At 40.7% G+C, this 14,103-nt stretch overlaps 1 protein-coding gene across 1 annotated transcript; it reads right to left on the bottom strand.

Annotated features, from left to right (window-relative positions):
- Positions 1–13,110: 13,110 nt before the first annotated feature.
- Positions 13,111–13,735, bottom strand: LOC103000875 (NF-kappa-B inhibitor-interacting Ras-like protein 1). Its single transcript, XM_028168199.2, has one exon. The coding sequence runs from the start codon at positions 13,733–13,735 to the stop codon at positions 13,157–13,159; it is 579 nt and encodes a 192-aa protein (XP_028024000.2). The 3' UTR covers positions 13,111–13,156.
- Between the last annotated feature and the right edge of the window lie 368 nt (positions 13,736–14,103).

The following is a 14,103-nucleotide window of genomic DNA, read 5'->3' as shown; positions in this document are numbered from 1 at the left end:
TCCTTTAAGAACATCATTAGATTTCAAATTTACCTGCTATGGGAAATCCCAGTCTGAATTTAGAAGCTTAATCCACTCAGGTTTGTTGTGAGAATTAAATTTGACAACGTATACAAAGCATTAAGTTGAACACTGAGAAACTAGCCACTTCAGAGGACTGGGAAGAAGCTACATGATTCTTTCATTTTTGTTTTTGTGCTTGTTTCCTATCTTTTTATTTCCAGAGCTTAACCCAGCGAGTTCAAAATACTCATTTGGTAAATAAATGAATCAGACAAAAATGAATGGACAGATGGTTGGATGGCTAAATAAGGGAAGGGAAAAGTGTCTGAGTTAACTGAGGTTATTCTAAGATTATTATTTGTTTTCATGTTGTAGTAGGGAGAAAATGTTTGATTAGGATGAGATTTAGTAGACCTCTTAACTTTGCAGGTACCCTGAGAATGAGCATGTGGCTTTCTGTCTCTAATTTTCTCTGGCTTCCTAATGCAGGCCTGCTACTAACTTGGCCAGAGCCCAGGTTACACCTGTCCCCATTTTGCACCCGGCTGGAAACTGCCATCTCATGACTTCCCTGCTATTAAAAATCTCTTTCTGAAGCTCACAAATCTAGTGTAATCCAGATCAACAGGCTCAGACATGTGGTATGGTTTCAGTGATTTCAACGCTAAGCCAAGAATATCACAACAATCCCTGTGCAGGTAGGAATCACAATTTCCTTGGAAGCCAATGTGACCTGGATGTCATCAGCCCTTCTCTGCTTGCTGTTCTTCTATCTGTAATTGAATGCTGACCTTCTTCCATGAAGCCTTTTGAGGATCTCTCAAAAATTATGTTTTGGCCTCTCTCTGCTCTTTGCAAGTTTTTTCCGTGACATTTGTCATACATTCAACAAATATTTACTAGCATATGTTGTTTGCTGTGCCTTGTGTTAGCATCTTAGTTCAAAAAATTAATATTTTGATTCTCCATGTCCTCTTGGATAGGATGAAAACAAGAGCTAAAAATAGATGTTACAAATATAGCATGATCATTAATACAAGAGAAGCATAATAAATATTAATTCATTATTATGTCAATGTTTATTTCGTATATTAAAAATAACTTCTATTTGCATATTATAATTTTCACCTTTGTAGAACATTATAATTAATTTTGGATGTGGGCTCCTCACAATGTAAAAGAACTATTATTATCTCCCTATTTTTTCACATGAGAATGTAGTTTCAGAGAAGTTCTATGAATTACCCAAAGTAGTAACTAGTGAATGACAACTGTGTTCAAAACTATGTCTCTGACTCTAAGTGCAGTGATCTCTTCATGGTTCCTTATTCCTCTATGACTTTCTGTTTTGAGGATTCCCCCCACCATCACTTGGCACTGTGCCTTTCAAGTATGTAATATATGGACCAATGTTGTGTGGTTCTATGAGGTCTGGTTTGGAATCTGATGGGTCTAACCAGGAAGACTTATTCGTAAATGACCTGAGCTTCTGGTCCCTTATCTGCAAGATGCAGGTAAGAATATACATCTCATTGTGTTCTGAGGATTAAATGCCCAAAGTACACAAACACTTCAGCATGCCTCTGGGGATGATGGAGGGAACTCTGCAAACATCCATTTCCTTTATTTTCCCTGGTATCTTTTCCTTTCAAGTTGAGGGCAATGAGCTCTAAGCAGTCTCAGTGTTTTAAGTTCCGTGATATTAATTTTGTTGTGTGTTGTTTCCCCAGGAAAGAATAGGAATGTGTGTAATTTGAGAGGCTCAAGGTCAGAGAGCTGGTTAATGCTGGAGCTGGAGCTTGGCCTGCCCATTGGGAACACTCCAGACTCCCAGCCTACTGTGCTTTGTCCAAGACAACACGGGAGGAATCTATTCATTCCAAAATAAGCCCAAACCTTTCCCCAGTTTGCTCCAAGCCTTATCGAAAAGCCTGTGGTCCAGAGGTGATTAAATGACCGATGGTGGCAGTGCTTGACTCACGGCGCTTTATATTTCTTCCTGTTTCTTTTTCTGTCAATAGTCTGTGCAAGCTGATCCCAAGATTGCCAAGGCGGTGATGATTTTTCTTAGAAGCCATTTCTTGAGAACTTCAAACCTTTCTGTGCTGAATGACTTGGCCGTCTCTGGGAAATGTGATAACATTTTCCCCCATTTGCCCATGTACATTAATTTCTCCCTTCTATGTAAGATACTTTGCAGAGGTAAGGAGATTAAATCTTCCCCAGAGTTTATTATTTGTTAGGCACTGCCCCAGCATGGAGACACTGTGCAAATTTCAGTGTCGAATATATAAATGCTGCATTCAAAATACAGCAGCCTCAGTCTGGTATCTTTCTATTTCTTTAAACAAATTTGATCATCTATCTAATCAGTATATACTAAATAGCCCCCTTGAGTGTTACCATCCACATTGACACCTGAGGTGGGAGCTAATTCAACCACTTGACGTGCTCTTGGGGTGATTAATAACAGGTATGGGACATCAGCTTAGTTTGTTAAGTAGGATGGTTTTCACCCCCCCCCCCCCGACACACACACACTCAGCATTTCTATGCTCACCCTCCTCCAATGGCTTTGACATTCAGTAACACTCCCTGTAGCCCTGACAGCGTTCTTTAGGATATTGTCTTATTTGTGTACACCCTGTCCGTCCATTTATGCTACTTCCCAGTAGTGCCCAACGCCTGTCAAGTCTTGCCCAGTTCAAAGAATGCAAAAGGTTCAATAAGAAAATACAGTCAGCCCTCTGTTCCACATTCTCAGATTCAACCAACAGTGGGTCTGTACTCCTCCATTAAAGGACCTGAGCATCCGCGGAGGGATGACTGTAAGTGGGAAAGACTTCGGAGTGATGACAGTGTCTCTTTCCTTTGCTTCACCCTCAGTTCCTCCTCTTTTTCCCTCTCCCTTTCCCGCCTCCTCTCTACTTTCTCTGGTAAGTTACTATTGTTAGCAGCAGCTGCAACAGCAACAGCAGTAATAGAAAGCTTTGCTCTCAAGACTGTCCTCAGGTCAAATCTTACTCTATCACTGTTTGTTTATATAAACTAGTGATTTACCTAAACCAACGTATTTTGATCTGAAAAACAAGAATGATGCATCTCTCCAAGGGCTGTTGCGAAGAATAAGTAGAAACATAAATTCTTATTAGTACCATTGTGGCACATGGCAATATTTCAATAAAAGGAAGCTGTTGTTATTCCTGACATTGTCATTCTTATCTGCTACTCAAGTATTCTCAGGAGAAACACTCCTGCAATTCTGAATCAAGTCAACTTGAAGTATGGCAGAAATCCTCTTGCTGAATCAGTATGAGGAAACCTATCGACAACAAATTTGAAGGCTCAGTATTAAAACATTAAAGAATTGAGTTTGATTAAGACAGAACAATGGGGGAGAAAATCTTTATGTGTGCCATTGCTCCTAAAAGCAACAGAAGATATACTACAGAAGAAAAGAAATTCTAGAAAATATTTGGAGACTTCAAAAGAGAATCAAGTTGAAGACCTTTGCACTATTCCACATTTTCTACTTTCCTTATTTTACCTTTTGCCGTTTTAATGCATTATCATGAAACAACACCGTAGTATACATTAACTAAATTTGGTGATGAACTCTAGAAAACCAAGTAATAACACTAGGTTCTTATGCTCAGACTATCTCTTATTTTTCTTGCAAAATTTTACTCATTTAGTCTAAGAACTATAAACTTTTGTTTAAGATCCCCTGTCCACTTCACTCTTACCACCCCACCCCCAGCAAGAAACTTAGGGCCTGGGGGATTGAATCTCTGGTTTTGAATCTCATTCTAAGGTTTATCTTTTTTATGAACTTGGGCATGTCACTGCCATCTTCTGTGCTGTGGGTGTTCTCCAGGTGTCAGTAACCATCCTGCCAACAAATGGACCAACCAAATATAGAGAAGCAGTCGGTATTTCTTAGAACCACTATTATTAGAGTTAAGACATTTATTTTAGCTCTTTTTGTCAATGAGTAATTGAATGGAAGCAAAAATGAGGACATAATAGCTATAATCTCTATGTACCTTTATCTTAGGGAAAACTAAAAGTAAATCAGAATTATTTCAGATACTGATCATAATACTAAACTCCTAACCCCTAAACATTTCAGTAGGAAGAATAGGATTGGCAGCATGAGGGACCTCTTTCCCTCCTCCGAGGGACATGAATCTCTGGGAATGAGCCTTCCCGGCACTGAAGAAGCCTATGCCCACAAAAGCCACATAACCAAATGGTTGATCACCAATGCTTTCCAAAGAAAGACATTCATCAAAAGGGGGAAATGTGAAAGAAAAATCAAAATGGAATTAGTATTGCTAGGAGAGCTCTCTGAAATAGAGCAGGGAGGCCATTGAGGAAGTGTGATTTATGTACAATCTCAGCCTGGGTGGAATCTGACCTTTTGACCACTCATTGTCTTAATGAAGGCATCTAGAACATCTGCAGAAAACTCAAGATACTTATTGCACTTTTCTTCTAAAATGACTTGTGACTGCCTATCTACTTTTCGGGTCCATACCCTAAAACAACTCACGACAGCCATCCCTTGAGGATAGATTGTTCCTCGCTTGTGTCAGAGTACAGCCTCTTGGCTTTGCCTTTCTAAGCAAAGACGCTTTCTCTTCCCTGAACACTCTTCGTTTTTACCCAAATCTGTGTCTCTCAAGTTTCAATTCTTAAGACCCCAAATAAAACTCTTTGTTTTTTGCAACCTCAATATCCATTTTAGTTCAACAGGGAGCAAGTTTACAACACACATTAGGAGATAAACAAGAGAGATGATAGTAGCTACCTCTTAGGGTGGTAGCTTTGTAGATAACGCTAAACAGCAGGACCCAGTGCATGTTTTGAAGCTCCTGTCTATAGGATCTATCGATGTACAGGTCATGACAAGAAAAGAAGGTAATTTCCAGTCCATTTCTGTATTATCCTTCTTTTCAGTCATAGTTTTCTTGGATACCAATGGAATGCTGCACTTGGTCTTGAAGGAGAAGGGCACCCATGCTTATCAAGTATTCCTCCAGGATCACTCTTCTTAACACGGCACAATCTTCTAACCTCACTCTCATTCCCTGTCAATGGGAGCTGATGGAATACATAGAGACATAGAGTTATTCTGGTTTGGTTCTCATCTGCTAGATTTTTCCTTTGGGGACCACCCCTACCACCACCCCTGGTGGAAAAAAAAAATGCAGTATCACTAATCTACATGATCCTACCATACTCCTTTCTATGTAAAACACTCTTATTGAATGAGAGGTAAATCCTGTGGACTAATGAATAAGGTGGGCTCTCAGGTGAGGACACTGAGCCATGGATGGGAAAGTCCCTGTTTGCAGTCATGTGACTTCTGTGACTTAGAGTCAGAGACTGAGGAAAGTATATATCTTTTTATTTGCCTCCAGTGTTACAGGTTATCTCTATGCAGATATCAAAGACATACATACATACACATTTATATACATGCATTTGATTATTCTTGGTTCTGGCAATTTCTAATCTCTATATTGCCTTTTTTAATGTTATTTTATTTTTTAAAATTTCATGCATATATTTTATTGGGAAGATAAGAAATACTGAATCAAAGTCTGTTACTGAGCTTTCTGTGGGCAGATACTTTGTGGGTACTCAACTCTCAGTCCTCATGAAGCACCAAAAATAAAGGCTAGCCTGGTACAGAACAAACACACTGTAAAAAATTATTTCCTTTAATAAGTTGTTTAGGGTCTGCTAAAATTATTATCTGCATTAATTAAGCATCAACATACTAGCCAAATATGGGAGAGGCAGCACACTTTTAAAATACATTACATTTCTTGATTTTTTAATTAAAAATAATTATTCACTCAGTACAGAGACAAATACAAAACCTAATTTTAATTAAAACCAGTGCAAGTGCATTTGTGTAAAAGTAGACTCATTTTGAAAAGATGACTTTGAATTTTAAGCAGAAAAACTAAATGAAACGTGCTATTACTCTTCTGGTGATAAAATATATAAGCTTGCAGTCAGGAAACAAATTTTTTAAATACCCCATTTTTAAAAAATCTCCACAGACATTTTGATTTGTAAGCAGTCTTACCACAAAGAATATTTGGTATCTGATATTCTCCTAGATTTTATTATACTTTTTTAGCTGATGCAATCTTTCTTTGTATATTATCTGATTTTTATAACAACCTTGTGAAGTAGATCAGAAAGTATCTTTGTCTTCATTTTACATGAAACTGGCTTATCCATGGTTGACATAGCATGGATGTGGCAGAGCCAGGACATTAATCTTACGATCCTATGGGTATTTTTCCCCCTCTAATTCCTTTATACTTTGGGTGATACCATAGCACGTACCCTGGATTTTTCAGGACATTTATATGGTTTGTGTCACTGTTGCTACTTGAATTTTCTATACATATGCATACTTGAAGTTACATTTTTACATTAGAAACTATGGTGACCATGATAAACTGCTGACAAGTAGCATTAATTTAATTAGTAACCTCCATTTATTTTTTTTCTAAAATCGTAGGTTGAGCAATTACAAAGTGGCAAGCATCACAGATCAAAGGTAGAACTCCATTTCCAAAAAATAAAAATAGGGGAACTTATAAGCTAGTGTCGTCCATCTCAGTTGATCGATTGGCTTTTCTTGTTTCACTTGGAGAAATGCTCTTTCTACATAATTCTGAAGAAAAGACTAACAATTTAACATATCAGCAACTCGATGAGATAAGCTGTAACCTTTGAGTAATCACCCTGTCACCTGGCTTCTCAATGCTCAAATGCTAGAAATATTAACAAAGATTTAATTTACACATTAAAATTCTTGTTTGAAATACTTTAATATTTTATTCTACCAATTTGAAAAGATTACTATTTACTATAATCTGCTTTATCTTGAAATCCAATACACTGTGTTCTGAGGCTAGTGTAATTTAGTTGCATTTGACATGCTTGGAGAAGGACGCAGAGTAAATCCCTGATGTGTGGCTTAAACATTATGAAAGTAGCCGATATTCCTGGGAGAGAAGAATACCCAGTTATGATTTGTTATTAAAAGAACAGTAGGGGCTTCCCTGGTGGCGCAGTGGTTGGGAATCTGCCTGCTAATGCAGGGGACACGGGTTCGAGCCCTGGTCTGGGAAGATCCCACGTGCCGCGGAGCGGCTGGGCCCGTGAGCCACAACTGCTGAGCCTGCGCGTCTGGAGCCTGTGCCCCGCAGCGGGAGGGGCCGCGATAGTGAAAGGCCTGCGCACTGCGATGAAGAGCGGTCCCCGCACCGCGATGAAGAGTGGCCCCCGCTTGCCGCAACTGGAGAAAGCCCTCGCACGAACCGAAGACCCAACACAGCCAAAAATAAATAATAAATAAACAAATAAAGTAGCTATAAAATTAAAAAAAAAAAAAAAAAAAAAGAACAGTAATTTACAAATGCACTGCTATTGTCTGGGAAGACATAGAGAAAACACATAGGATGAGACATCAGCTGAATAATAATCTGCTGTGAAAGCGGACAACCTTTTATACTCGGCCTTAGAAGGCCCTGATTCCTACTGCTTCACCGTCCTGTGGATGAGAGGGGCAGGGTGAGCAGTTTCAGAGTGGGGCCTTGTGAGGCTCTGCAGCAGGGCAGCTGTGAATGTCAAGGCCTCGACATCAGTCTCTCTTCCTCTGGGTGACGAGCACTCCTGTGAACATCTCCACGCTGCCTTCCCAGGATACCTTAGGATTCAGTATCCGTGTGTTTCCTCCTCACTTAACTCCTTTTGGCATCTTAGAATAAGTGAACAATACCTGTGCATGCTTTAGGCACTCAAAGGAGACTTGTTGAACCAGTGAGATGTGAATGAGTGAACTAAAAGTTCTGAGATCCTTCTGAGACCTAGACTATTTTCATATCCATTTCATCTCTGTCACTGAACAGTGATACAACCTTCCTAAACTCTGGTTCTCTCAAATACCTATGGCAGACACTTGTTCTAATTACAAAACAAACCGACCAACCAGCCGACAGACAAAACCCCCCACAAATGAAAGTCACTAGATCACCCCTGACCAATATTTAAGACATGTAAAACATGTTAAATTCTCCTTTTTTTTTCAAAAGACCACCAGAGCCAGTGTGGGCTTTGGGGGTCAGGGGGTTGAAGAGGACAGCAGCCCCAAGCGGTGGGAAGGAGGGAGAGGGGAGAGAAGCCAGTGCTAAAGGCATCTTTACCAGCCTGCAGTTAAAAGCCGAATTGTCTGGAGACAGACCTCAGTTGTGCCATGGAGAATCAATGAAGAAACTGTTCTGGGTCAAAAATCTTTGTTTATAAAACTCAATAATCTTGGCAAAAATCACTTAATCTCTCTAGGACTCAGTTTTGTTTTTAAGTTTTTGTTTTCTTCCTATGCTGGAAGAAGCAAGGATTGGACTGAAATATATTTCCAAAATTCTTTCTAGATTAAATCATAAATTCTCTTTAATTTAATTCAACGACTTGTGATGTGATTCTTTTTAATCTGCCTTATATTACAATAGCAAATGTGCATTAAACATGTATTAGAAGGCTATGGTAGTCAACAGGAGGTAAGGGACATGTAAAGAATTAGCATCATGCAAACAGTGGTGCTATGACAGAAGGACCTGCATCACACCTGGGAGCGAGGCTGCAGCCCTTCCTCGCAGCCCAAGTTGCCTCTTGCAAATGGTGCCCTGGGCAAGGCTGCACAGAGGAGGTGATGATGTCAGAGGTTGGGCCTCGCCGGTGACATCTTGGGGACATCACTGGCAAATGTAGAGTGGTTCAAAGTACAAGAAAGTTTTCTCATTTACTCGCCATCTGTTAAGTGTCTACTATATACATGTCAGCCTTGAGGCATGTGCCTGAAGTTCAGAAAATGACAATTAACCTCTGGACACCTGGTGGTCCATGGTAAATAGTGTGATAAAACAAGATTGGAAAAATACATTGATCCCACATCTTGAAGGGCCTTGGATGAATGATACAATTTCTGGACTTTTTCTGGGGAATAAATAAAAGGGAACCAATGATATTTCTAATGAAGGTAGTGAAATAACTTATAATATCAAAATATGATTCTTGTTTCAGTATAGAGCCATAAAGTAGTGGTCGGAAAGATTAGAGTCAGGGAGTCCAGGGATGAAGATAGTTTAAAAAGATCTTAACCTCTGAAATCAGATCTCTGCCCTAATATATGCCCAAAACCCCTCTTCTCTCGGCCATGATTTTGATTTGTAATTTAGCTTAACTTGGAAACAACCTATTCATAATGCATGTCACTTCCTCAAAAATTTTGGTGTATCTTCTTAAGGTATTTCTTGGACAGTTACCATAAACCTCTTGTAGTTCTTTCACCATTATTTTTTCTGATAACTGTTACCTTTCTTTGCCCATCGAGTTCACTTTTTTCTATAAATTATTGTTTAAAATGTTATTTATTGAGTACTTTCTATGCATTGAATATAATACTCAACATTTTGCATGTATTACCACATTCATCCTCCCAACAAACCTCTGGGCATTTCTTCCATGTTAGAGACAAGAAAATCAAGATGTAATGCTTTGCATAACTTGGTCAAGGTCAAACACTCTACAAGCCAGTGGCTGAAGTCTAAAGCCCACATTCTGTCCAGAAAAAACATTAGTGATCTCTTCCTCCTCAGAGTCTGACCCAATACAGACAAAGGAAACAAATAAAGGAAATCACAATTGGAGTCAGAATTTTCAAATTGGATTATCTCTTCCTCTCTCTCTTTCTCTCTCTCACACACACACACAATTTTCTATCTGAGACTGTATACCTAAACTTTTAGCATTCTTATATATTAAAGCTAATAGTATTTAGCTAATTGACTTAGGTTGAATTTTGTATAAAATATCAGTTGTAGAACAACCAGCACAAACACTAAATCTCCAAAATGGCCAATTCCTTTCCCCAACTTGTGTTCTTCTGAAGCCTTTCATACCTTCCTTTGCATTCATGTTTCAATTGTCTGCTACTAACAGGTCTTCTCTGGTCTGGCCAGCTGTGCATATTGAGATGGCAAGTAACTTTCCTCATTCATTGTTGTGCCCCCAGTCCTAATTCAGTGCCTGAATTTAGGAACTTAGTATACAATCAGCACATGTTTAGTGAGTGAGTATTCAGAGGTATGAATGGAATGCCCTGTTTCAGTCACTTCTCTTAAATTCTTTTGGGTGTAATAAGGCATCCTGGGTGGAGGTGTTAGGGAGAATGTGTGTGCGTGCATGTGTGTGCGGTGTGGTGTCAGAGAGAGGACAGGAAAATAACTGGCATGCTCTCAGGATATACAAACAAAGTGAGTACAAACAGAATTCAGGACTATGGGAAACAGGAAGAATGAAATATGCTAACCAAGAGCACTGGTTGAGCACCAATTTAGTCTCTACACTCCCTGGTTACCATGGCAAAGAGTAAGACACAGTAAGCTAAATAATTCTGATTATCAGGAAAGAAGACATCGACCTAAAATTTTTCCTGGCACCCAGTTATAAAGATATGTCATAATAAGGGGCTGTCAGATGCCCAACTCAGAGGAACATATCTTTAGAGAGCTAGAGGCTCAAAGGAGATCCCATCACAGCACGTCTCTGAGAATCACAGTGCATCCCCTGTCTAACCCGCAAGTGAGCCTTCGCCTTGACCTAAGGAACATTGACTACCTCACCCCTTGCTCTCATTTACTGACTCTGGCACTTGATCCACTTAGACTTTTCTCTCCCCTGCACTAACCTGGTAAGGGGCTCATCATCCAAGTACTCACCATTGCTCTCCTTTCTGATTCTCCCAGCATTCTTCTCTCTTCTGACCCAGGTATCTGACTTCCTTCCTCTACCTGAGAAGATGACCAACAACCCTCCTTCACACGCTGCAAATACTTGCTGAGTTTGTGTCCATAGCCGCCTCCGCTGTAAGACTACAGAAGGCACCACTCATTTTCATATTCGGTACTATATCCCTAAAACCCAGCACAGCACCTGTCACAGAGCAGGTGCTCAGGAAATGTAGAGAAGTGCAGTTGGGGGGTCTAGCCTTGTTAAATGGCTGAAATAGCACAGGACCTCATAGACAGGACATAGTCCTATTTAATGTACAGTGTTCTCCGGAACGAGTCATGATTGGCTGCCAAAGGATGAACACAAACTCAGACACTAAGAAGCACTTAGGACCCAGGTTCAGAGAGGAGACCGTTCTCCTTCATTCTGCCTAAAGAATAAACGTCAGGCTTCTTAGCCCGATATTCAAATCCCTGCCTAATACCCCAAAATATCCGTTTAGTCTCCTTTCACACTGCTTCTGTTCCAGCACCCAAGACTCTAGACATAACAGACTGATTGCCAAGAAATTTTTATTTCTCTCTGCTTTTTATGCCATCTGTTCACACAGCCTTGAAAGATCTTCCTTTTTTATTGTCCAGTATCTTCAAGACATTTAAATGACACGTATGTGAAGATTTCCTTCATCTTTTGTTAGAATTAAGTTCAGACTCTTATTTTGCTTATACTTATGTGATTATCTTATTTCAATATGCCTTATCTGACTTTGTCCTACTAGATTTAATAATCTCAACAACAAATGCCAAGCATTAAAAAACAAAACAAAACAAAACCAAAAATGTCTCCTGGCTTCCTCTCACGGCTCAGTGGCACTAGTCTTGGGTATTTGCACAAGGTAAAATCTCCATAAGTATTTTCTGAATTAATGGCTTTTCAGACCATGTTTGTGGTACTCAGTTTTTTCCTGCATAATTATTTGATTTATTTTGTGTGCATTCACTGATTTAAGTGAGGCATTTGGACTAAAGCTTCGCTGGGAGAATTGGTGTGGTGAGAGATGGGGCAGGGAGAAACTGGCTTATTGGCCTTTTTAGCAGTTGACACAACTGAAGATTTTCCTCTCCTCTTGCTTTTCTTCTAAGTCTCCTGTTCCCAACCCCACCTTTCTTGATGTATAAGAAGCTGTACATAATGTATATGACTTGATGAGTTTGGAGATAAGAAAACACCCATGAAACCATCACCACAGTCTATGCCATAAACATACCCATCCCCTCTGAAAGTTTCCTCCTGCCCTATTTATCTATTATTATTATTGTTATGATTATTTTGTGATAAGACACTTAACAGAAGATACACCCTTTTAGCACATTTTGAAATATGAAATACAGTATTGTTTACTGTCGGCACAGTCCATAGAGTAGACCTCTAGGACTCTGCTCACTTCCGTCCAGCCTTCCTGGCAGCATCTTTGTCTCTACTTGGCCCTTGATGTCGGTGCAACGTGGGCACCCCGGATACCTCGAGACTCCCATACTTGCTCCTCACCTGACATACACCGTCTGGATGATCATTTTTATTCTTCTATTATTAGTCCTTTCTCTGGTTGCAAAGGAATGTGAGACATCTTAGTTTTCTGAATGAAAAAAAGGAAAGGGAAGAGAAGGGAAGGGAAGGGGAGGGGAGGGAAGGGGGAAGGAAGGGAGGGGAGGGGAGGGAAGGGGGGAGGGGGAGGAGAAGGTGGGAAGGAACAGCAATAAGACAGGGGATAGGCTTAGGAGAATTCATCATTCAAGACAGAAAGTCAGCTAGTACTCAGGAAGGACCTGGAACCAGGAATTGGCTTCATGTTGGAAGTCTAATCCTATATCATTCTCTCTCCATTTCTTTTCTCTGTTTCTCTTTTTACATATGATATATCCTCTTTCACCGATCATGGTTCATACGGAAGAAATTGTCATTCACATTTCCTTAGTTTATCGTTTTTACACATCTAGCCACATTGAAAGTCTGATTTCTCTTTGCACCTGCTTGTCATTCTTTTTTTTTTTTTTTTTTTTAACCACCCAAACTTTATTTCATTCTTTTGACAAATGCAACATAGATAACAAAGGTGCTAATTTCAGGGACAAGTCTGAAACAAGGAGAATGCAAATATATTATTACTTCATGTCAGGCAACAGTAACTGAATTATAACTGAAAGTGCATTAAATTACTTCCCTAGGGGTTTCCTAAAGACCAAAGGTAGACAGAAATGGCCTGTTTTACATGAGTTCACAGACACCTCGAGGCAGTCACCGTTCAAGGGACAGTTGTGCACCCTAGGGTTTAGTTCTCAGAGCTGGAGTTGCCTTTGCTTCTCCTCCCAGGCAGAGGGAAGCTCGCTTTGCTCTGGGGCTGGGAGAGTTTGCGGGCTAGCAGGGTGAAGGGCTCGATCAGGGTCTTGCGGTCTGTGACCGTCACCTCCCACAGATGCACCTTCTCGCTCCTGGCCCACCGCTGTGCCACTTCGGCGTCCACTTGTCTCTGCTCAGAAAGGTCAGTTTTGTTTCCTAACACGACAATGGCCACCTCTTTTTTGTCTTTGAACTTATCAATTTCTTCCTTCAGAAGCTCCACTCTTTGAAAGGATTCAAGGTTATTCACACTGTACACAAGAACAAAGCCATCAGCAAATGAAAAATAATGCTTTGGCAGCTCCACGCCTTCCTGTAGGCCTCTGGTGTCGTAAAGATGTAACTGTTCCTTGACTCCCCGATCTGTTTCCACTGCTGCCATATACACATCTTCCATTGTTGCACAGTCCTCCATTCCAATAGCATGATTCCCATAAAGGAGCTGCTCCAAAATTGCCGTTTTCCCCACAGATAACAAGCCACAAACCACAACCTTACAGCTCTTTCCCATCTTCTCTTAGGATGTCACTGTGAGGGCTTTTACAACCGTAAAGCTCCTCGCGGCGGCGGGATGTCTGGACGCTCTCCAGCCCAGGCCTTGCCGCTGACAGTCGCCGCCGGCTCGCCTCTGTTTCTCAGGCTCGAATCCTGGGGAGCGGGGGACGGGACCCGGGGGCGGGGGGGGGCGGGGGGGGGAGTTGCGCTGAATCCCGGCCAAACTCCGCCCAGCGGGCTCTGCTTGTCATTCTTAAGGGAAGAGACCTGTGGTGTGGGTCAGCTGCCCCCCTGTCATCCAGTCAGTCCTGGCCAGGCTCTTAGGTTCACCCTACACACAGGCTTCTGGGAACCACTCCTGTGGATGGGAGACGTTTAAGAAGT

This window comes from Balaenoptera acutorostrata, chromosome 17, assembly GCF_949987535.1.
Source record: "Balaenoptera acutorostrata chromosome 17, mBalAcu1.1, whole genome shotgun sequence".
Lineage (NCBI taxonomy): Eukaryota > Metazoa > Chordata > Mammalia > Artiodactyla > Balaenopteridae > Balaenoptera > Balaenoptera acutorostrata.
This window is presented reverse-complemented; position numbering and strand designations above follow the sequence as displayed.

Bases quoted from the DNA above. Each gene is read 5' to 3' on its own strand.
- LOC103000875 (XM_028168199.2), bottom strand. From the start codon at position 13,735: ATGGGAAAGAGCTGTAAGGTTGTGGTTTGTGGCTTGTTATCTGTGGGG.